At 41.6% G+C, this 24,947-nt stretch overlaps 1 protein-coding gene across 1 annotated transcript in view; it reads left to right on the top strand.

Annotated features, from left to right (window-relative positions):
* Positions 1 to 4,599: 4,599 nt before the first annotated feature.
* Positions 4,600 to 24,947, top strand: part of TSPAN7 (tetraspanin 7) — a 98,194-nt gene continuing 77,846 nt past the window's right edge. The window contains exon 1 of the mRNA XM_048494765.1: positions 4,600 to 4,745. Coding sequence (XP_048350722.1) covers positions 4,665 to 4,745 — 81 coding nt within the window. The 5' untranslated portion in view covers positions 4,600 to 4,664. The remainder of the gene's footprint in view (positions 4,746 to 24,947) is intronic.

The following is a 24,947-nucleotide window of genomic DNA, read 5'->3' as shown; positions in this document are numbered from 1 at the left end:
TGGTAACTTTCAAGCAAGCCAGACATGTAAGGGGGGAGGTGAATCGTGAATCCACCCCTTACCTATGTCCTTGGGACCATGGTCCTTGAAGGACTGCCTCCATCTGTGTAGTCCAGCCTTCTCTATGCGTCCCCAGAGTGAAAATTCAAACCTTGGTGTACCAGTCCAAATTCTAATCCAGCAGTCTAACTACTACATCACACTGGCTCTTATGTCATTTTATTTCATCATAAAGGTGATGGCAATTATAACGAAACAAATGGGGATATGCAAATAATTTGTGGGTCTACAAGGCAGCCACCATGTTGTGGGGGGAGGGGAGGTAGGTGGGCCTGGTTGAGACAAGACCAGGAGCTACTGCAGGCCCGGTGTCAGCAGCAGCCTCAGAGGGCCACCTGATGTGACATCGCTTTGGCCAGTCCCCCTGGACTACCAGACTGGGTGAGAACTCAGGTGGAGATGCCTTCAACCTCCGACAGCATTACTACTGACAGCTCTCACGGTGAAGATGGGGGAAGTAGCCTGGGTCCCAGTGGTGGATGCCTCACCACCAGAAAGCTTTTCAAAAACAGAGATGGAGGGGAACTCTGAGTTCTGCATCAACTGAGGAGGGAGATACATTGCTCTGAACATGCAGAGACAACACTCTTGAAATTTGGAGAAGGATTAAACCCCCAAAGTATTTTATGACGTTTTCAAATTCTTCTGCAAATCTGGGGAGTCCCCCAAATTTGCAGAATCTCTCCCCCTGGAGATTCAAATATCCACAGACTGGCCCACACTTGACTATGGCTATATAAGATCAGCAAATGGCATATCCATGTTGATCAAGTAAATTCGTGTCCTGAAAGTTACTAGTGTGGTTTCTTAGACTCTTAGGGGGGATTAGAGGGAATAATGGAGAAGGAAAGAGTGGTTAGAGGCTATAATGTAACCTCCGTATCCAAAGGCTGTGTATGTTGGAATGTCACTTGCTTGTGGTCCATAGTGGAGAAAGCTGAGCCCTTCGTGTGATCCTTCTTGGTTTTTCAAATGTCTGCTTAGCCATTGTAAAAAAACTGAAATGCTGAACTAGATATGTGCCAAGATCATAGTTTGCCTAGGGCACCAAAAAACCCTTGGGTCAGCCTTGGATGGAGTGCTATACCAAGTAAATTTGGACTTGTGGGTCACCCTATCAAAAAGGCTGGCAATTGCTGCACTACAATGCATTTTATTTCCTCACAATGGAGCTGATTTTAAGTACAAACATGTTACAGAGCTATTAAAGACACGTTTGCAAACTCTGTTCTTAGCAAATACAATAAATGTGGTTCTACCTTACTATCTTCAGATGAATTCAGGTATCTTAGTAGCTTCTAGCCTCAACATCCACGAGCCATAATACAACATTGTGCCCACAGCATGACCTTGGCCTACCCTGGAGAAATTCTGAAAACGATGTTCAACTGAAAATCTCACATTTTTTTGTGAATCCAATCATACACCATCCCTTTGGAAAAGGTAAAACATAAAAAGTGTAAAAAAATATATTGGTGAGCACACATTAACAACAGTACTCACAAATAACGGAAACAATACTACCGCATTTGTGCTATATGTACTTACAACACACAGATACTAATACCAAACAAATCTGGAAATTATTATTGTTAATGTCAAACATGTCCATTATTGTGTATAAAAATCTACTTTGTATACAGGACAAAAAAAGTGAAATAACTCTGCATAGGATTGCATTTCTTTCTCAAAATAATTTTATTTTAAAAGATGCCCCAATGTTTTCTGTGTACAGTTCTATGATTCCTTATCCATCTAGATGCAAACTTTTGTGTTTTAAATTGGATTTTACCTTTTGCATCATGTGATATAATATTTTTCATGTTTAGTTCTCTAATGCTACTTTTCTATAACAGAAAATCTTCATGCATTTTTAAATATCTGAAATGTTGAATTTTTTTCATTTACTTTTACATTATTGAGGATAAATGACAAAGTAAAGTCTCATTTGTAGTAATGTGCTATTCTCCTTTGCTCTCAGTGAAAAGGGTTCTGGATCTTACATTCACATTGAACTATAATGACAGGAAACACTGAAATTGGTATGACAATTAACCAGCTCATTAACCACAGATCAATAGTGCTGTCTTTAACCAGGTTTTAATTGAACCTGTCCAATTTACTGTAATTCTCAGACTACTAATTTTGGAGTACAATCACTAAAATTAATGGAACAATTACAAAATAAGTGGTTTAGGATCATTGTTCAAAAGCTTTAATCTGTTGATAATACATCACCAAGAATTTATCTGATAAGGTTAGTTCAGTTTCTTTATATTTTATACTTATGTTATTATGCAATTTACACCATTCAATCGCTGATTTAAAAGCTAGTTTACAGAATTCAAAGACAGTAAAATCCAAATAAAATTATGGATTTAAATCCATAAAAAAAAAAAGAATGTACACCCAGGATCAATCTACTAGAGCTAACAGAAACAAGAAAAACCAACTTTTAAAAGCAATTGCAATAAGCCTTTATTGGCATATACACGACAGTATAAAAATACAGTTCCAGTTAAAAAGTGAATAGTAAAAAACTTCGCGTTTGTCATACATTCAGTTTACAAACTTCTGACAAAAACTTTGCCACTATAAGGCAACAATGAAAATCCTGACAATTTAAAAGCATAACTACTTTATCTGATTCAGTATAATCAATCATAGGGTCTATAGCTTGGGATAACAGGCTGGATCGGAGTTCTTGATATAATAAGCAGTTCAGGAGAATGTGTGGGATGGAATCCAGCTGTCCTATGCTACAGGTACAGAACCTCTTATCGCTTGGAAGACCTTTAAGTCTTCCTCTATGTAGCGGAGATGGCATGATGTTAAATCTAGCCAGCATATAGGCTCTCCTGTGTATGGGATTAAACTTTTAAAAGCCCCTCGGGGGAGGGCGGTATATAAGTGGAACAAATTAAATAAATAAATAAATAAATAAAAGCCTGGAAGAACAGAAATGTCTTTGTCTCCATAAGCAAACCATCTCTGCTTGTCTCTTGTCTGGAAGATCCCATGGATTTGGTTAAGACTTGATGATATGTTCTTCTTTCTTCTGCGTCACTAAGTTTGTTTTATTATTGGCATTGGCATTCTGTACAAAGAATATTTTTCCTTCACTATTAATTCAACCCTATTTGGGATAAGAGGGTAGAATTTTTCAAGGAGAAAGCATGGCTTTCAAACAGATTGAATCCCACCTCTCTCTTAGATGTAATTTGTTTTCCTTCTCTCTGCAAGGACCCATTAACACAGCCACTTCAGTGTGTGGCAGCTGTGAGAACAAACAAACTGTGCAGCTGTCAGCCTGAAGCTAAGGTCCACATGTATCCAACTACTGCTGGAGGCCTGAAATGCTTGCATAGCATGCTGAAGCGGAATGTTGTGTGTGGCAAAACCATGGGGCAAGAGCTCCACTATTTCATAACCAGTAGCTGTTACCCTGTTGGCATTTTGAAGACCTATATATCTCTTGTTATGTAATATTTCACGGACCAAAAACCACGCAACAATAAATGAAGTGGCCTCTGGTCCAAGAAAGCTAACAGTGCAATCCGAAGGGGTAAAGCTTTTTACAAAACTTAAGCACAATTCCAAGTAATTGGGTTGGCAACTGTGGCTTGGGAAACTCCTGTAGATTTGGAGCAGTGTCTGGGGAAGATTTTGTTTGGAGAGGGAAGGAAGCTCAGCAGGGATCTGATGCCTAGAGTTTGCCATCTGAAGCTGACATCTGTCCATGTAAATTAAACCTCTGTAGTTTGGACTTGAGTTGTAAACCCATCTGGAGATTGGCAAGCCTATCACTGAACCTGCTCATTCGTTAAATGTTATTTCCCAGTTTTCTTCCCTGAAGACTTCCCACCAGCACTTTTACCTATTCAAAAGGACTTGGTTTTCTACAGGTTCAAGAGAGGAGGCCTTAAGATCTAGGTCTGAAATATTTTTCTCCCGATTTGCCTTAAAAAAAATCCAGCCAGGTAAAAAGGATTCTGGAGAGTCTGAAATCTTGCACAGTTGCTCTGGGATCATATTGGATGGTCTCAAATGGTATTACACGGCGTTTGCTTTCAGATTTTGCTCAGTAACCTCGAGAGTGCTTTCCCCCTCCCTTTCCGCGCCACACAACGCAGACAGGCTTTTCTCCGCGGCAAGCGTAAATCGGCCGGTGTGTGTATGTGTGTATGCGTAGTGGGGGAGGGAGGGGTTGTGCATCTGTCCCCTGCCCTGCTCCCGAGTCCTATTTCGCGGCGGGACAGGTGCCCAGAGGCTGCCCACCGCCTGCTCGGGCACTGTGACCGCACAATGCTGCGGGGTCTGGTGTGGCTGCAGGGCAGCAGGAGGCCCTCCACTCCGCGAGGTCTCTTCAGCAGCGCACCAGCCGAGCAGCAGCGGCAGCGGCGGCCGAAGGGCAGCCACTGAGGAGCAGCAGCCGGTCGCTAGAGGCGTGAGCCCCCTCCCTACTGGACGTCGCCGCTACCGCCGCCGCCGCCCTCCTCCTCCTCCTCCTGCTCCTGCTCCTGCTCCCCCCTCCCTCTCGCGCGCGCTCCCTCCCTCCCTCCCTCCCTCCCCTGCCCAGAGCCAGCAGCCGGGATCTCAGTATTATGGCATCGAGGAGAATGGAGACCAAACCCGTGATAACGTGTCTGAAAACCCTCCTCATCATCTACTCCTTCGTTTTCTGGGTGAGTGCGACCAGCACCGCGCTGCATGCAGCCCCCACTGGCTGGGTGACCGGTGGGGGTCTCGGGGGTGGCAATTAACCCCTCGTTTCGCCCCCGGGAAAGATTTGTGTGGGCACGCACCGGGGAGCATAACGGTGCATTGCAATGGAGCCGCAGCGGCTGATGCTTGCTGCGCAAAGGCTGGCTTGGCTGGGGATCTTGCAGGAGCGACAGCGGCAGCCGGGCTTCATGCTCGGCTTCTGCTCCTGTCATGGATCGGCTTGCATTTTGTATATATTGGAGATTTGCTCGCAGTCTGCTGTCCGCACCCGTTTTAAAATAGCCCACCATGGAGGCAAGCCCGGGATGAAAGTTCAGGGCTTGGCGAGGCTCCATGGATTTGTTTCGTTAGTGGGATATTTCCCCCTTTTCAATCGTCTTGCCATATCGGTGGATGTGAAGAGATGTCATAGCCGTTCGTAATCCATCTGGCGCTTTCAGAAGGTTGCTCGGCAATCTTTGCCTGACCGTCCCTCTGGAGATGATCTGGAGATGGTTTGGACGTTTAACCTGCCAATGCTCCCCTTCTATATGTGATTACAGCTTACAAATAGATGCTAGACATGTTTTAAGGCAATTGGAGCATCAAAAAGAGTGTTTAAAATGCGATCTGTGATCCAGACGGATGAAACGGGTTGTAAGGACATCGCAGTAAAGAGATCTGTGGTGTTTATGAATGAGGCAATTGGTGCAGCATGCATGAATGCACAGCTAAATCGGTAGCTTAAACCACAGCCCTCTTTCTTCTCTGCATTCCCCACTCCTCAATTCCTGTGGGATGTGTGGTGAACAGCTCAGGGATGAAGGGTATTGCATCTAAAAGCCAAACGTTCTTGCTCCACATTAAAATAAAGGGCGTTTTATAGATGTATCTGAGGAAGCTTGCTGCCTCAATGGCTTCTTAGTATGTACTCGCAGCTGCCTTTCTAACCACCCAGCACAGACTATTCCCAAGATTATATTTGGATAAATGGTATATGCAGTTAGTAAGAACAGCTCTTATTGCTATGCAGGTCATTCACACTAGCTGTTGCTGGTGTAGCTGTAACACATAAAACTAGTGCCAGATACAGAGGAGAAATGTCATGTGTTTTAGAAAGCGGGCTTTGTTTAACTGGGTATATTGTACTTGGAAGTGTCATATTTTTCTCCCTGACTTGCATTCTAGCCTCCCTCTGTTGAAGCAGTACAGTCACCCAAAGACATGAAGCACTGAAATACACCTTTTCAATGTGAAAATAGCAAAAACAAAAAAAAGAAAAGAAAAAGGGCCATGATTCACAGTAAAGTTATAGTGAGATATGAGTTACATGTCCAAAGAAGTGGATATCAGAGGTGTTTATGAGCTTACATGGAGAAACAGTCTCTGCTGAAACCTGTTAGGAATCAAAATGTTAGATAAATATAATGCATAATTTCTTCGGTTTAACTGGCTTGAGTATTGTTGGTTTCTAGGACAGTCCACGATGCACTTTCTGGGTATTTTTTTATTTGTATAATGTCTATTATTGGTCACAATGTTAATGATTCTCCTCATTTCCTTCAAGCTAGCCAGGCTTTACTTGCCACTGCTTTGGGAGGAAAAAAAATATCTGCTTATTCCCTGTTTAATAGAATTATATATTTTCATAATTATCTGTGACCCAGATTCTTTGCAATCAGTCATTGGATAGCAGAAGTCCTGGATTTCCAAAAAGCCTCTGGGGGCTGAAATATTCTTAGCAATCTTGCCTGTTGTTCGGATGATTGCTGACATAAGTGGCATATTGTATTGTGACAAAGCTGTGCCAATTAAAGACACTTGGGTGGTGCATGGGGGCAGTGTAGTGCAATGGCCTTGGTCTCTTTATTAGAGGCCTTAATCTGCCTGTCGCTGAAATGAACCTGTCAGTTCAACCTGAGGAAAGCTGATTTTACGTTATTGTTTTAATAGTGCTGTCATGTGAAATGCAGTGATGAGATGTAAAATATGTTTGCATCTATGTTCCATGAATAATTTTTCCTGGGTGGAGGTGGCATCTCCTAGTATACTTTTTAAAAATATATATTTTCAGTGATTTGTTTTTAAAGCTCTTAATTCTTATGTATTCTTACTTTGGAAATAACATGCACTGAACTCAGTTAACTTACTTCTGAGTAAACACACATAACATTGGGCTGGGCATCATTTTCAAAGTAATTTCCATATTGGTTCTTCTCCTTCCCTACTCCTCTATCAGTGGCACTGTTTTAGCAATTGGTCAGTTCAATCCGGAGTAGATCTGACACATCATTCTAAGTCTCTTAAAACCACGGGCTTTAGAAAGGTGTAATGCACTATCTGTGATTACTCAAAAGAAACCCAGTTAACAAGAGTGGGAACAAAGATATAATCATTCTTTAATGGTAAACGTGGTTCTCATTTCTTTTGATATAATTAGTAAATAACTTAGCAGTATTTTTACCAGTGCTGTCTTCTCACTGGGGATTAGGGTGTCTTGTTCCTTGACTGAAAAATGAATTTATGTTTGGCAGTATTTCATCAGCAATAATCCTGCAAGAATTAAAAAAAAACCCATGCATATTGTGTCCTGCTATAGAACTGTAGTGGATGGGTGTTTTTATAAGAAAGACAAGGTGGCCATGGTAATATTTTCCAGGACTTTTTCCCTGAACAGAGAGATTTAAAAACATTGATCAAAACAGAAAACTTCCCTTCTTTAATTAGATCACGTTCACGTAATTGCTAAAGTCCATTCAAAGCAGCTCTATTGGCCTTGGCCAGAAAGGTGTTAAGAATTCATCATGCTCTGTAATCTGTAATCCCCTGCTTTCTCAGCAGAATGTGAACAGTGTACAACCACAGAGACAACTTTGTGTCATTGAAGAAGTGGGGTTTTTTTTAAAAAAAAATAAATCTTAAGATGTTGCCCTAGCTTTCTTTTCCATTTCCTTTTGGACTATTTTACCCATGAGGTTTTTCCTTGCATAAAAAAGATAGTGTAGGAAAGGAATATACATTAAAGGCCAGTGGTGGCGAACCTGTGGCACTCCAGATGTTCATGGACTACAATTCCCATCAACCCTGCCAGCATGGCCAATTGGGGCTGATGGAAATTGTAGTCCATGAACATCTGGAATGCCATAGGTTCGCCAACACAGTTATAGGTTATAACCTGAAGATGAGGATATACTTAGCAGGAAGTTCTTCATGTCCTTTTGTCAAGTGTACTGCCAGCAAAGTCTAAAGCTGCTTCTATGTAGAGGGTTTTTTTTTTTTTTTGTGCATTAACTGCCAAATCGGAGTGCTTTGTTTGGACTATCCACACAATGTCATAGTCTAATTGTACCCTAAGCCCTTTACCCATCCTTGACACGCTGTTTCCTTAACCTGCTTTTCTCTGATCTTTTTTTGGGAACAGTGCAGACCAAGCACTAGATAGGAAACTGCACACTTTCAAAGTTCTAGCCCATTTTCCTTCTGTCATCCCCTTTTTCCTTCTACTCCCATATAATTGCTATAAGGTTGTAATGCTATAGTTCTATAACAATTAATTTTTAAAAAGCCCTCTGATGGTGCAACAGAGGAAAAAGGAAGGATAAATGTTGACTGGTGGAGGAATGTTCACAGAAAACTCCTGAATGGGAGCTCTGTTGCCACTGTACATGCCAGTACATTAGTGGCATTGAATGTAAAATTGAAAATCCTCACAGTGTGGATGCAGCCTTAACTATGTATGCAACAAACTGCTTTTCTAAGACTTAAATGGTGAAGGGTCATTGCAACTTCTTTATGGTTGAGTCTGTGATGTGGATATGTTTGAGGCTGTGATGTGGATTCTTTACATATCACACTTAAGATTTGACTGATCTGATCATGTGGGAAATGGCTTTATAAACTCCACTGATCTCATAGACAGATGTTGACGTGGGACATGATGTGGAAAGTTACCATGTGATCTGCATAACCTGTCTGTTCCCATCAACTAAGTGATCCTGATGTTTCTTGGTTTAAGTGTTCCTGGTTTAGTATAAGATCCAGCTATGAATAGTTCAGCAACCATAACATACATTGATAATATATGTCAACTATAAGGTTATCTAAAAAAGCAAGCAAACAATTCAATGAAGGGGCTTAATAATATTTTATTAATATTATTATATTTCTATCCCGTTCTTCAAAGGCAAGACCGGCTCAGAGCAGCTAGCAATATTCTACCTGTATCATAAAATATCAACTTATAAGCAGTATAACAATAACTATAAAACCAGAATTTAACAATATATCTAAAATAATTAGAGATGGTGCCCTCAGTTCTCTCTTAATGGAGAGCAGAAGCAATGATCAATGCAGTAATACAGTAGGATAGTACAGAAATAACCACCAGGGGATCACATCCTGAGAGGGTCTGTCTTGGCGGCCAATTGATGTGCAATCATTTCCAACCTCAACCATAGGCCTGGTGGAACATCTCTGTCTTACAGGCCCTGTGGAACTAAGTCAAATCCTGCAGGATTCAAGTCTCATGAGAGAGAGAGAGTTCCAGCAGGCTGGTGCCAGGGCTGAAAATGTCCTTGCAGTTGGATATGTCTTGGGCCAAGAATCACCAGCAGTCAATTACAAATGAATGCAGCATTCTTTGGGGGATATAGAAGGAGACAGTCCTGTAGGTATTATGATCTCAAACCATTCAAGGCTCTGAAGGTCAATATCAAAACCTTAAATCTGATTTGGTGCCTTATTTGGAGCCAGTGTCACTTGTAGAGCACAAGTTGAATATATGCACTCTATAGGGTCTTCATGAGAATCTGCACTGCCATGTTATGGTTCAGCCATAGCTTCCAGGATAGTCTCAAGGGTAGCCCTGCATAGAGTGAGATAAGACATAGAGTCTAACCTGGAGGTGCCTATTGCGTGGATCACTATTGCTGGATTAGGAGGAGCAGATAGGAGGCCATTTGGTGAAGGTGAAAAAATAAAGGTAACAAAGATGTAGGTAACGTCTAAATAAGCACTAACACAATAAACACGTCACCCACTAGGCAGCCAATTTAGGTTTGGTATTTCTTATATATTAAGGAACAATGCTCATCACATACAATTGTAATCATATATGTATCTCATATCAACAGAATTTCACCATTCACTGTTGTATCGTATCATCACATGAATTATTTTTCTCTTTTTCTATTCAATAATCTAAACATGAGCAGTGCCTTCAAAGGAATAGACTTCCACATTCATTCAAATTCCAGGTTCTTGCAGTTGATCACTAAAGTTCATTCATAAATGTTGCGGTCTTCAATTCATTGCTGGCAGGAATGCATCGCACGAAATTGCGCTCTTCGTTGCCCTCATCAGTGCCAATTTGCCATTTACTTGCATATGAGGTGTTCTATAGGTAATCTGTCAATGGATATGACATCATATCAATTCATAGCTCATTTCAATGTCCTATAGAACCCACCATTTATTAAGCCCATATATATATACATTTATTTACATTTATAACATACATGTATAGTGAAATAAGCAATGATTAAACTCATTAACAGAAATGCTAAACATTATTAGTTCAACTCACAGACGCTTTCCAAGAAGCTGTTAGATCCTACCACACCTTTCTCTGGTAACTGACTCTCTGTGGTTGAAGCTATATACACAGCTGATAAGTGACACCTGGTCAGTGTTCTTCCAAAGTGTACAGTATTAGGATGACAAGAAAAATCCAATGACCTATTTTAATCCATTGGAATCTGTTCCTAAAATTTCATATATGGGAGCGGTTTTTTGCTTGGAGGGATAATTTTATCCTAGATTCATGTGAGGAGAATATCCCTGGATTTGCTGTAATGCACAAAAACGGAGGTCAGTGTCCGTATGGTTGTGCATCAAAAAATGTTCGACCAGCGGTGCTTCCATTTTCTTAGTCCGGATGCAACTTCTGTGTTCTGACACTCTTAACTTTAAGGGGTGTAACATTTTGCCCACGTACATTCTTGGGCATGTGAAGGTGAAAAAATACCTTCCTGGCAATATTTGTGACTTGAACTTCCATTTATTCAATTAATAACTTCTCCCAGAGCAATTGTGAAAGAATTCAGGAAGAAAATCTTGTATTGTTCTTCATTCCACAAAACATTTGACCAGTTCTTGAGAAGATAGTTTGTGGCTTGTTTGGAATAATAGGACATAAAGGTTGAGGAAGTTAAAGTTGAAATGCAAGGGACTCTTAAATCTCTTAAGTTGTTACTCTATATTACAAAGTTCCTATTGTTTTTAGCTTTTCTATTATAGTTTTTTAAAAGTAGACTTTTTGTTGGGTATTATCCCTTTTTCAGATTTGCTGTTCTTTTATATATTATTGTGGCTGATGCTGCTGGTAATAATTAATGGTTATTTTTTGTTTTACTAATATGAGTGAATAATTCTTTGTTTTCAGTCACTCAAGTTCTGTATGGATGAAATCCTGACTTAGAAAGTAATTAAATAAACACACAGAGTAGGTGGGTAGAGTGGAGGAAGAGAGTTTATTCTTGTTTATGCCTTGTTTTTTGTTTCCTTGTCAACTTGGGTGACTAAAAACAGAAGAGAAAATAAAACAAATATTTTAATAATTTTACATTGTAGTCCTAAGAAAGTGACACCCTTCCAAGTCAATTGAAGTTGCTGGGTTTTAAAGGGCAATAATGCTGCTTAGGTTGGCGCTGTTGTTCATGGCTCATTTTGAATGCTTAGGTTAATTGCTCTTAATATTTGAGCAAATACCCAATACACTTATGGCTGCGATTGCTTTTGTAATTAGATTTCTACAAAACTACATTTGTTGCAGTGATAAAAGAAACCATTAACACTCCCATTGTACTATTGTCCACTTCTACTTTTTCTTTCATATCTCCCTGCAAATGGTTATCAGAGTCTCTGAAAGCTTGTCTGGATTTACTCTTGGTTAAAGTTCAAATGCCCATATAGAAGATCGAAACACAGGTATTCATGTTTAATTTGAATCTCAAGTGGCTGTCCACTTCAATTATAAATAGCTGCTGTTTATATCTACTGTGCTTTCCCCCCTGAATCCATGCCAGCCTTCTTCAGCATTCAATCAATAACCCAGTTCCTTATCCAAATATTAACTCTGATTTTTAACATCATTTTTAAGGAAGTAAAAACTTGGTTCTACTGTTCAGGCTTTTTATGTCAAGGACACTATTTCTTGTATAAAGCCCACTTTCCCCCCACAAATGGGGGGAAAGTTCAGACCCTTTCCCAGAGGTGGGATGCAGCCTATTCGCACCTATTTGGTAGAACCAGTTACTAAAATTTTCTCAGTTCAGAGAACCGGTTATTAATGATTAACTCCACTAGGGACAAGGGGGTAATCTCTGTCCCTGGGTACAACAAATCTTGTCAAGTGGGGGATGCAAAACCACCCCCCAGGGCCCCCTGTGGCCCCCCTGCCCCCATGGCACCCCCCATGTGTGCATGAACTGTATGAAATTATACAATATATAGTAATTCTATTTTTTTGTTCATTGGTATAAAGGTTGGGAAAGTATTATAGGTAAAGATTTTTCATTTTCTTTTTCCCCCTTGAAATTTATATTGGAAAGATAGGAGTTTAAACTACTCTTTTAGATTAAGGATTTTGGATCTCTCCCTCTGTTAGTTTTCTTTCAAGTGGAGTAGATAAAGTAATTATAGGAATCTGAAGGGGAAGTAGAAAGTAGGGAGGGAGGGAAATATGGGAAGGAGGGAGGCAATATAGGATGTTTTAGTTGGGGGGGTTGAGAGAGATAGACAATTATCGGTAGATATGTTTGTAATATGTTAACAATTGTAAACAGTTTTTGGTTTCTCTCCTTACTTATGTTATTATTTAAAATCAATCAATATATTATATAAAAAAGAAATAATACACTACCATATGGTATATTGCTTTTTAAATACTTTAAACAGTCATTATTTGAATCTAGAGGCGTGAGGCTGGTTGGGAATTGCACCTCCATGCTAAGCAAGCGCTTCCTGCATACCATCCTACCACTAGCTCACTGCCTCCAGGGAATGCCCCACCCCTGGAATGCCTGGCCATGCCCCGTCGTGCCTCGCCCATCCCCATTGGTGCTACGCCACTGTTTGAATTCCACCACCATCGGAACCTGTTACTAAAATTTTTGAATCCCACCACTGCCTTTTCCCCTTGATCAGGTGTAATGGATCCCAATACCAGAAGCAACATTTTTCACAACATTAATGATTAAAAGGAGACGGGTTAGTGAGAGATGAAAGAGAGATTGATTCCATCAGTCCCCCCACAGAATTCCAGTTCTTCCTTCAGTGACCACGAAGAGGAAGTTCATCTCTCCCTAGGAGAACAGGAAGAGCAGAGGACTGATGTTTCTTTTGTGGTGAAATCTGCAGGGCTGCATTGGATAGCTTCTTTTCAGATCATTGCCAGTTAGTAACTTTCAAAGGGAGCTCTCTCTTCCTGCGTGGGGACAAGGGGACACGCCTCCTGCCCCCTGACCCCCAGGGCGTTGCCAGGGCCATGGGGGCATGTCCCCTTGTCCTGATGGAGCTACGCAGGGAAGGGGAAGTATGTTTTTTTAAAAAAAATAGCGGCACACCTCGATGCGGACGTGAGTCGCAGCAGCTCCTGAGCTGCCTGCACACAAATGTGCGAATGGCTCAAGGGCTGCACCGATGTTATGTACACTGGTACACCACCGCTCCCCGGGCCCGTGTGGAATCTGCCATAGTTTAAACAAAGGATAACTATGATCGTTTTATTCCAGTAGGAGGTACTTGCAATAGAATTGCTGACCCAGCCATATTCACTGTGGCACAGGCGGTGTGTTAGAATGGTAGATTTATTCTGTTCTTGTAATAGTCCGTGCTTTTGAATTATTGGTGGCATTAATCATTCCTGCAGTGAATGTCTAATTGGGTTATTGGAATCAACAGTTTTGTTTCCAGACTATATTTTCCTTGGACTTATTCTGTTTATTGCTTACTGACTCAGCTTTGCTTTCATGCCTGTCAGCAAATTGTTTTGAGCAGAAGAACTTGACTTTCTTTCTTAATTTCAGTTCTTTTGAGATCTTTTGACCCTGCATAAGGAGGCTGGCAATTGGTTGCTGACATTTCAAAGAAGTGCAGAAAATATTCAGAAGGTTTTCTAGAGTATACACAAAGTTATTTTTTAAATTGTAAGCTGCTATTTCTATTTTTTTGGTAATTTTGAAGTCAGTCTATATTTTTCCATAAATGTGTTTATTTATTTAATTAATTTAAAAGAAAATGAAGTCACAGAAGTAGAAGATAATTCAGTAGGAACAGGATAAAGGTTGTAATGCTGGGATAAAGTTCAATCCTGTGCCTTTTATAATGCAGTGCCCTTCTGAACAGGGGTGGTTATAGTGATTCTGAAGCCCTGGACAAAAATCAAAAATGTGGCTCCCCAGTGCACTGCCTCAGCAGAGGTTCCCCACAGCTAAGGATTCCAGAGCTCCATGGCTATCTAACCTTAATGTTAGTTCATGTTTCTGTCATAATTATTCTCTGTAACCACAGTCCTTGGAAAAGAGCACATAAGTTGCTTTAGCTGAGCCTCTCAGGATCAGCATTGTGTACTTTGACTAGCTGTGGGTTTCCAAGGTCTTAGGTAAAGTCCTTCACATCATCTTCTTCCTGATTCTTTTAATTGGAAATGCCAGGATTGAAAATGGAACTTTTGGCATACCAAACAGATGGTCTTGCACTGAGCCACAACCCTTCATTCATTAAATAATGTTCTGTAAATCAACTTCCCGCACCCTGCCCTTGTGCCAGGATTTTTCTGAAGCCATTTGGCTCTTGGTATGTCTGAGTCAGAAATGTGACCCTTTAACACTTTCTTCCTTTCATGAATTGTCGGTGATGGTGGTGAGGCTAATGATTAATATTACCACCAGTTCTTCAGCCAGCAGACCCTTGGTTCTGGGGTGGGAGTATGAGGGAGTATTGATACTCCCAGTCCAAACTTAGCCCCAGCTTTCTAGCAGTCATCAAGGTTGTAGAACTTCCCTATCAATGTCAACTGTCTGGGAGAAAAATTACTCCACCCCATTTTATCCAAAGACTCAGTTTGCATAGGCAATTGATATGTCCTGTCATGATGATGCTCTCTGCCCAGCAGCATTTCATTAGAAATCACACTCTTGCCTGGCAAAAAGTTTTTAACACCCCCCCCCCCTTTTCAGATCACAAGTTTTAGTGCCTTGTGAAGGCCTGATGACATTATAGATTTCTGTGATTGGATGCTTTGCATCTAAACCATAAGGTGAAAGGGGAAGTGTCAAAATAAGCCTGGGGCTGGAGCTGGAGAATAGAATGTAAGTGTTCTCTCAGGAGAACTTTCGGCCTTGGAGCTGAAATTATCAGCATCATTTGCATGTCAAGTCTCAGTGCAAGGTTTTTTCCTCGTGCACAACTTATTGTAGGTTTTCCGAGTGGTCATATCTTGCGTCCAGTGGTGGGATTCAGCAGCTTCGCACCACTTCGGCAGAACCGGTTGTTAAAATGGTGCTTGTAAACAACCAGTTGTTACATTATTTGAATCCCACCACTGCTTGCGTCTTTGAAACATTTTCTGTGAAATCATTTCGCTCATCTCCATTCCCCTTCTCACTTTCCCCCCTTGTCTCTTCAGTTGCATTTATTCCTCATGCTACTGCTAAAAATGTAATATTCCTAATGGTGGTGCTGCTCTAACATTACTGTGCAGTTACATTAAAGCAGCAATTCAAAAATATCTCAGCCTCCATTTCTACCATTGAGAAATACCTACACAAAACGTAAGCCAAAAAACACTACTGGAGCAGGCACCATTATCTGAAGAGATAGAAACATGTAGCCCACCCTCCACCCAAGCCCCATATTCTTTCAACCAAATCAGAGCTTCGGTAATTTGCTATTCCTTGTTGATTTCACTCGCTCCGAACTGCAGACACAGTGTTTCTTTGTTTTAAGGTTACCTGGCTTATTTGATATGAAATTGAAAAAGCTGACCAAATTGCCCCTGCAGTTCTGTCTGTGCCTGAATGTTACCATCTCAAGTGCTGTGTGACACTTACAAACTGGTCTCATCGCCCCTGCTCTTTATCTCTGCCTCAACATTACATTGCTAGTTCAATATGACAAAGAGATTTTTTAACAAGGAGCAGGAGAAAATGGCAGAAGGGGAGGTTGACCATCTTCACAGGGGCATGGATAAGACCAGGTTTTGGTGGGTCACAATTCTGTACAATCTGCAAAATAATAGAATTATGAGAGCCTTCCTAACCTCCTGAGACAGGGCTTACCACAAGATGGCAGGAACAACTGAGAATGCTTTGGTATAGACAGCTGTTGATTTTATCCATTTGCAGAGAGACCCTTCAGCAGACTTTACAAGCATGAGGAAAGCTGTTGTAGCAGAGTGAAGTAGTAGACGGGGTCCTGCAGACATCCAAAAGATACCGTGTTTCCCCAAATATAAGACAGTGTCTTATATTAATTTTTGCTCCCCAAGATGCGCTATGTCTTATTTTCAGGGGATGTCTTATTTTTCTGTGTTCTGTTCGTCGGGCATGCTTCCAAACAAAAACTTTGCTATGTCTTACTTTCGGGGGATGCCTTATATTTTGCACTTCAGCAAAACCTCTACTATGTCTTATTTTTCGGGGATGTCTTATTTTAGGGGAAACGGTAATATATGGCAGTCTTGATAGTGCAGCATCAATTTTTTTTAAAAAAATAGCAGGATAATGAATTAAAATTTAATTTACTGAGATAAAATCAGCCTAGCATATGCCAGTCCAAACAAAGAGTACAGAGTACATGGTCAAGAGTGGCCCCAGCTGCTTTGGGGTAGGGAAAAATGAACCTGAGTGTGTGTGAATCAATATTCTGTCAAGAACACAAAAATGAAGGAAATGCAATCTTGTGTGATTTTCTAACAGTCACTCATTAACTCTTATTCTGTATTTTTTTTTGAAGCTTTGGGCTAAATAGTGATCAGGCAATCCTTATTCTTCTTTTGTAGCCTAAACTTGTTCTTACAAGCCTGATTTAAATTTTCCTGTTGCCATGTTAACTGAATTGCTGAGGCTTTGTTCATTGGCACTTGTATCTGCTGACTTGGGGAGAAGTGTCTGAGACGCTTCATGGATCATTTGTCAAATAGTTGGCTGTGTTAGCAGCCACTTAGCAAGTTACAAGAGAAGAACACTGGACTAGTAATAAGAAGCTGCAAGGGGTTGGAATTGCAGAGTTATGCCATTAATTGTATGCAGATTTAGAAGATCACGTAATAACTAGACAGAGAAAACAAACACACTAGCAGATTTATCACGATGCTTAATAATGAACATTTTTAGTAGAGTAAAATGCTTGTGCACATTCACACCTGCTTCTATGTATTTACCAGCAATTATATGTTAAGAATGGCATTTTTATAGGTTCCACCTTCTCTGGCTAATTCTGTTGTTTTATGGGGAAGATTGGGCTGGAGAGTGTAGGAGGATGTAGGAGCTGAATTGGTCACTTCTGGAGTTCAGGGTGCACTTGCTAGGAGCCAGTTACTTTCTGCTGAGAATCTATTAAAAATAATAACATTTTTTATCCGAGATTCTAGTGTGACTAAAATAGGTTGTAACAATGCATAAAACAAACATGATTAGGATACTGTTACTATTTTTGAAGCAGAACTTTTAGGCTGAATTTTTTTAATTTTTATTTTTACTGGGGAGTAAATCCTGCTGAACACAGAGAGACAAAATGCATAGGATTTTATACCATTAGATAATTATTTCACTGATTTGATGTGTTGAGGTTTGGTAAGAATTTTTCAGGGTACAATCACTGAAATAATTCAGGTAAATATTTCTAAATGTGTAAGGCATTTATGAGGCATCTTTCTAATTAGGTTTGTTCAAAGGCATTCCTCCCATTGGGCAAAGTGGGCAGTTGCGCATGGCGCCCCCTTGTGGTGGGTGCCAAAAATGCAGGTTCATTTGTGGTTGTTTTTTTGTATTTTCAGTTTTTTCCATTTTTGGCCTGCAGGGGGCGCAGTTTTTAGGCTAGCAGCACTAAAATTTCAGGGATATGTCAAGAGACTCTCCTGATGATATCACCCAGGTTTTGTGAGGTTTGGTTTAGGGAGTCCAAAGTTATGGACTCCCAAAGGGAGTGCCCCCATCCCCCATTGTTTCCAATGGGAGCTAATAGGAGATGGGAACTACACCTTTGAGGGTTCATAACTTTGGACCCCTGAACCAAACTTCACCAAACCTGGGTGGTAACATCAGTAGGGTATCACGAAGATACTCTGAAATTTTGATGCTGCTATCTTAATAATTGCACCCCTGACAGCAGGCACCCCCTAAATTTCCCCAGATTCTCCTTTTAAATCCACCCCCTTCCTGCCAATGCTTGTTTTCTTTCTTTCTTTTATTCTCTCCATGCCTAATAAAGGCTATTATTATTACTATTAAATCCACCCCCTTCGGCCTGGATTTAAAGGGAGAATCTGTGGTCCCTAGTTTAAACATTGAAAGGGATGCTGTTTCAGGGTGGGGGAGAATCCACCCCAAAATAGCATCACTGTCAATGTTGTTTAAACTGGGGGCCCCTGATTCTCCCTTTAAGGTGGATTTAAAAGGAGAATCTGGGCTCCCTAGTTTAAACACCATTGAAAATGATGCTGTTTGGGGGTGGATTCCAGCATCACTTGTTTAAACTGGGGAGCCCAGATTCTCCTTCTAAATCCACCTTAAAGGGAGAATCTGGGGTTCCCAGTTTAACTAACATTGAAAGTGATGCTGTTTTCCCCAATTGGGGGGACTGGATACAACACCATAAAATGTTTTAATAGCAGTAATAAAACATTTTGAAAGCATTTTGAAAATGTTTCCAAAAAAAACATTTCTGCTGTGTGGCATGGCCCATTGCTGTGTCCAGATTTGTGAGTTGGGGCATGTTCTATAATGTGATGGTGACTTTGAAATGACCTGGTGGAAAAAATCATTGTTTGGACACGGTGGGGGAGGATGGCTGCCCATGGGGAGGGTATCAAACTCAGGTTTTGCCCAGGGCTCCAATTTGCCTAGGTATGCCACTGGGTTTGTTTAAAGAATGGCATTTGAGGTTATATACCTGTGAAGTATATTAATGGAATTAAAATAACTAGCAGAAGAGGAAATTACGCTTGGGTGACCACATTTCTTATTTCCGTATTGATCATCTTTTCAGGACAAGATCAATGTGCTTCTAACCTTGAGATCTGCAGCAGCTGCCTTTGCATTTTGAAAGTACAGTTGCTTTACACTATGACATGTGAACAAATTGTTGGTATGAAGGCAGCCCTTGAAAGGGCTAAGCTTGCCAAAGGGTGAAAAATAACATTCACATTCATATTCCAAATCTTCTCCAGCTGAAACAGATGAATAGACTGCCATTTCCTCCTTCCACTAAGACTGGAGCTGTGTCACAACAATAATTAATTTAGCATTGGTGCTAAAGAATGTTTATTTATGAATCTTGCTGGTTTTTCCTCTTAATTCATGACTATTACCATTTTTAAAAAAATCTTTCTGAATTATATTCCTCTGCATAGTTTGTTCCTCTGGGAGGTCAGTTATTATTCTTTGGCTACCCTCTGGGTGCTAGCAGCATAAAGTTGCAAAGAGTGACATAGGAACAATCAGCATCACTGATGGGACATGTAAACCAGAGGTCTGCAAACTGTATTTCTGCAGCCTACTGAGACCTGCAGCCCAATCCAGAGCTGTCAGGTGGGTGAGGATGGTGCTACTTTGGTGCTGCTTCACCTGCTCCAAAGGGCTTGTCCATACTAAGGGAATGTCGACTGGGTGCTGTGCCCGGTTGTTGCAGAGTGCTGCAGTGGCCCAGCACCAGCAGATTTGCCCTTCTGCCAGGGTAAGTGCTCTGGGGAAGATATTTCTGCCAATGAAAGGCTGTGCTGCCACCTCTGGATTGTGCTTCCCGTATAGAAGAATAAATGTAACTTAAGATCTTTGGTGGAGGGAGTTGGAATGCTATAATAACTAGCTTTGAGCTTCAGAAACTTTAATCAACATGTCAAGAATTGGTAACATTAAGGGCCCAATCCAGATGGGAAGGGGAGCAAAATGGCTTATAGCAGCAGAAGACTGCACCAGCATGTTTCACTACCCTGCCAGTGTAAGGGGCGCTGATGCCAATGGACAGGGCAAAGATACTGGTATGTGGGCCCATACAGCTGCCTGATGCCCAAACCCAGGCATGCCCAAAACCCAGGAGTTACACCAGGGGCGTAACGAGGCAGCCCTGGGCAAACTGTAGCCCTGGGCAAAACCTGAGTTGGATGCCCCCCCCCCCCCATGGGCGGCCACTCTACCATGACCAAATTTTTTTTGCACCAGGACATTGGTGCCTGCAGGGGGTGCCTTTTTAGACATATCAGCACCATAATTTCAGCATATCATCAGGAGACTGTCCTTATGCTACCCCCCAAGTTTGGTGAGGTTTGGTTCAAGGAGTCCAAAGTTATGGACTCCCAAAGGGGGTGCCCCATCCCTTATTGTTTCCAAAGGGAGCTAATAGGAGATGGGGGCTGCTAGCCTTGAGAGTCCATAACCTTGGGCCCCCCTGAACCAAACTGCATCAAACCTGGGGGGTATCATCAGGGCAGTCTCATGATGAGACCCTGAAAGTTTTGAGACTGTGTACTTCAGAAATGTCTCTCCCCCCCAGCCTTCCGCAACCCCCATGGACAGCAATACAGAACACTCAATGCAGAACAAAGATTCTTGGGCAAATTTCTGGGATGTTCCTGCAGGGGGGCGCATTATTTGATGTATAGGCACCAAAATTTCAGTGTATCATCTGGAAACTGTCCTTATAGGTACCCCCAAATTTAGGTGCAGTTTGGTTTTAAGGGGTCCAAAGTTATGAGACCCTCAAAGGGCGCGCCCCATCCCACATTCTTTGCTAAGGAGATGGGGGGCTACCCTTTGAGGGTCCATAACTTTTGGACCCCCCCTGAACCAAACTGCACCAAACTTGGGGGGAGTGCCATTATCTCCAGATGATACCCTGAAATTTTGGTGCCGATACATCCAAAAATGCACCCTCTACAGGAGAACATCCTAGAAATTTGCCTCCAAGAATCTTCGGGGTTCTTCATTGGAGTTTTCTGCATTGACAAGGTCAATGGGCTGTTAGCAGGAAACTGTGGGGGGCACATTTCTGAAGGCACAGTCTCAAAACTTTCAGGCTCTCATCAGGAGACTGCCCTAATGATACCCCCCAAGTTTGGGGCAGTTTGGTTCGGGGGGGGCAAAGTTATGGACCCTCAAAACTGTAACCCCCCAGCTCCCATTGGAAACAATGGGGGATAGGGGCACCCCCTTTGGGAGTCCATAACTTTGGACTCCCTGAACCAAACCTCACCAAACTTGGGGGGTAGCATAAGGATAGTCTCCTGATGATACGCTGAAATTTTGGTGCCGCTAGCCTAAAAACTGCACCCCCTGCAGGCCAAAAATGGAAAACCACTAAAATACCCAAAAACGAACCCAGCATTTTGATGCCCCCCACAAGGTGATGCCCTGGGCAGCTGCCCACCTTGCCCAGTGGGCATTACGCCAGTGAGTTACACTGGTGTCCAAGAGCATGGCAGTGCAGCAGGGAAAAGACTGGGGACATCCCTGGGGGTAAAGCTGACTTTAGTCAGCTTCCATCAGAGTTTCAGCCTGGGACATTCCGAGGGGTGGAGCTGAGCTGACTTTAGGCAACTTCCACTGGGGTTTCAACGTAGACTCAGTAGAGGAACACCCCTCTCCATGGCCAGACTTAGGCCACTGGAAAGTGTGAGGTAAATCTTTCTGCAATGGGCTTTTCTGGTGGCAGAAGGATTTTTCAATTTGTCTCCTTTCCTTCTTTTAATTGTATAACTGGGCTTTCTTATAATAGCTGTTCCTTTAACCACTTGCTCTGAATTTTAACATCATTTGGCTTTTAATTACAAAAGGCTGCTCACTGCTGCACCAAGGATCTTATCCACTTAATAGCCAGTAAATTTTGCCTGAGCAGCTTGATTAGCCACGTTTGGTCCAAGCTCATGGGGGCTTGCTTGCAAGCTAAACAGAATTGGCCCCGTATATACCTAGATGGGAGACTGTTAAGGAAGACTACAGTTGCTATGTGGAGGAATGCAATGTCAAAACATCTCTGTTCAACTCATGCCTGGAATATCCAGTGGACAAGGTCACCGTGAGCCAGCCATCACTCAAAGTCATGTTCTTTTTCTTTTCAGTTCAGTTCAGTTCCGTTTCAACCTTTAGTTGGCATTTACAGAACGAATTAAAAAAAACCAAGATATAATACAAGGTTAGACTTGGCAAAAACATTAAAAGTTATTTCTGGACGCACAAATCTTTCAAAAGAAATTTAGCTACAGCTTCAGATATCTCAACCTCTGAGCTATTAAACAGATTAATCACTTTTACATTGTCAGAAAAGGTATCAAACCCAACTGGAAACAGTGCAGCAAAATCAGGCCTAATATTATTATATCTAGGACAGAAAAGCAAAGTGTGATCAAATTTGTTCTTTTCCTTCTTCAAATATACTTCAGTTTAGGCACTTGCCCTACTTGAAGCAGTGGCACCTGCAGACTTCAGTCTTCACATTAACTTCTGTGACATTTCAAAAATAACTACAAATCAATCATCTTTGTTTAGTTTTTGAAGTTAGCCTGAATGTTCCTTTTCTAGCAAGATGATGCATCTCTAGATTGAGATGATGGTAACCAGATCCACTGGCATACATTTCCCTGGTGGCTACCATAAACACAGTTGTAATAGAGATAAATATAACCATTGTAAACGCACTCCACTGTCCATCTTTATCTCAGTAATTCATACCATGCATATATCACATGCAACATCACACCATCAATTTCCCGCCATCAATTTCCCAATCTATATATACAATTGTATATATGTTGTATATAATCCTTTCACTGAAACTTTAAATCCTTGGCCAAATTCCTTTGTATTGGCAGTGGTTTGAAGAACATGCACAAGACCAGAATACATTACATTTTCTACATACATGAGAAACATTGATAGTTTAGCAGGTATTTCTAGAAGGAAAGGAAGAAACTTCTCTTCTGGGCTGATTCCATAAAGAAAATAATAACCCTTAATGAGCAGGCCAAGTTCATTGGGGCCATTTATTGCTAGAATGAAACACCAAGACTGACAGAAGAAGTAGAGTGGGGTAGAAATCTAATTAAATAAAATTCATTATTATCCTGATTAAACTAGTGATCTCCTGTGGATAATATCCTCCAGATCAGGTTCAGGCTTTTGTTTACCTGATTAACAGTCTAATGAGTCTTGTGTTCCTGCTTTATTCATATTGGCGTCTTTTCTCCTGGCCTGCCCATGGGGTTCCCAACAACCTGGAGGAAATTTTTTGTCCCTTTTAATAGAGGCTTAATATGCAGAAATGAGAAGTTGAAACTTTTCATAGCACAGAGATTGGTAACATAACCTGGTAAATAACATCCCATTAAGGTCTTTAAAGGGGCAGGACTTCCCCCCTCTAAGTTGCTGGCAACTCTATTCCTGACCCTGTTCTGGATGTCTAGTCTTCTTCCTATTTCCTGTTAGTCCTCTGTCCATCCAACTTACAGGCTGTGTGTTTGTACAGGAACTAGGCTTAAGAACATAAGAACATAAGAACAAGCCAGCTGGATCAGACCAGAGTCCATCTAGTCCAGCTTTCTGCTACTCGCAGTGGCCCACCAGGTGCCTTTGGGAGCTCACATGCAGGATGTGAACGCAATGGCCTTCTGCGGCTGTTGCTCCCAAGCACCTGGACTGTTAAGGCATTTGCAATCTCAGATCAAGAGGATCAAGATTGGTAGCCATAAATCGACTTCTCCTCCATAAATCTGTCCAAGCCCCTTTTAAAGCTATCCAGGTTAGTGGCCATCACCACCTCCTGTGGTAGCATATTCCAAACACCAATCACACGTTGCGTGAAGAAGTGTTTCCTTTTATTGGCTGTCCCACTTTTCCCCCCCCCCAGCATTTTCAATGAATGCCCCCTGGTTCTAGTATTGTGAGAAAGAGAGAAAAATTCTCTCTCTGTCAACATTTTCTACCCCATGGCATAATTCTTATAGACTTCAATCATATCCCCTCAGACGCCTCCCTTCCAAGCTTGTAAAGAGTCCCAAACGCTGCAGCCTCCTCAAGGAAGTTGTCTCTCCAGTCCCTCAACTTCATCCTGTCTTTCCTCTGCACTTCTTTCTATCTCTTCAATATCCTTATTGGAGATGTGTATGCACCAGAACTGAACACAGTACTCCAAGTGCGGCACGCACCACGGCTTTGTAGAGCAAGGGCATGATAATCTTTGTAGTTTTATTTCCAATTCCTTTCCCACTATTATCCCCAACATAGAGTTTGCCTTTTTTCACAGCTGCTATGCATTGAGTTGACATTCTGCTGGAACTACCAACTAAGACACCTAAATCCCTTCCTCCTGGTCTGTGACTGATAGCACTGACCCCTGTAGCGTGTATGTGAAGTTTGGATTTTTTTGCCCCTATGCATGCATCACTCTTACATTTTGCTAAGCATTGAACTGCATTTTGCCATTTCTTAAAGGCTCCACTCACCTAATTTATCAAGTTGTCCCGCTTGGAGCTCTTCAGAATCCCTTTCTCATGCTCTCACACACACTGAGTATAATTCCATGTCATCTGCAAATCCTACACCACGCTTACCCACTCCTACTTCCAGGTCATTTATGAATAGGTTAAAGAGTTCATCCCAAACGGATCCCTTGGGGACAATTCACCCTTACATCTCTCCATTGTGAGAATTTCCCATTTACACCCACTCTTTGCTTCCTGTTTTCAACCAGTTTTAATCCATAGCTGAGGACTTCCCCTCTTATTCCTTCTTCATTGCTGAGTTTTCTTCAATAGTCTCTGGTGAGGAACTTTGTCAAAAAGCCTTTTTGGAAATCCAAGTAGACAATGTCCACTGGTTCCCTTTATCCACACACATGCCTGTTTACACCCCTCAAAGAACTCTAGTAAGTTTGTAAGATACAGGATTTGTCTCTGCAAAAGCTACATGCTG

Source organism: Sphaerodactylus townsendi, linkage group LG04 (assembly GCF_021028975.2).
Source record: "Sphaerodactylus townsendi isolate TG3544 linkage group LG04, MPM_Stown_v2.3, whole genome shotgun sequence".
NCBI classification, from domain to species: domain Eukaryota; kingdom Metazoa; phylum Chordata; class Lepidosauria; order Squamata; family Sphaerodactylidae; genus Sphaerodactylus; species Sphaerodactylus townsendi.
The sequence above is the reverse complement of the archived record's forward strand: the minus strand, read 5'-3'. Positions and strand labels throughout refer to the sequence as shown.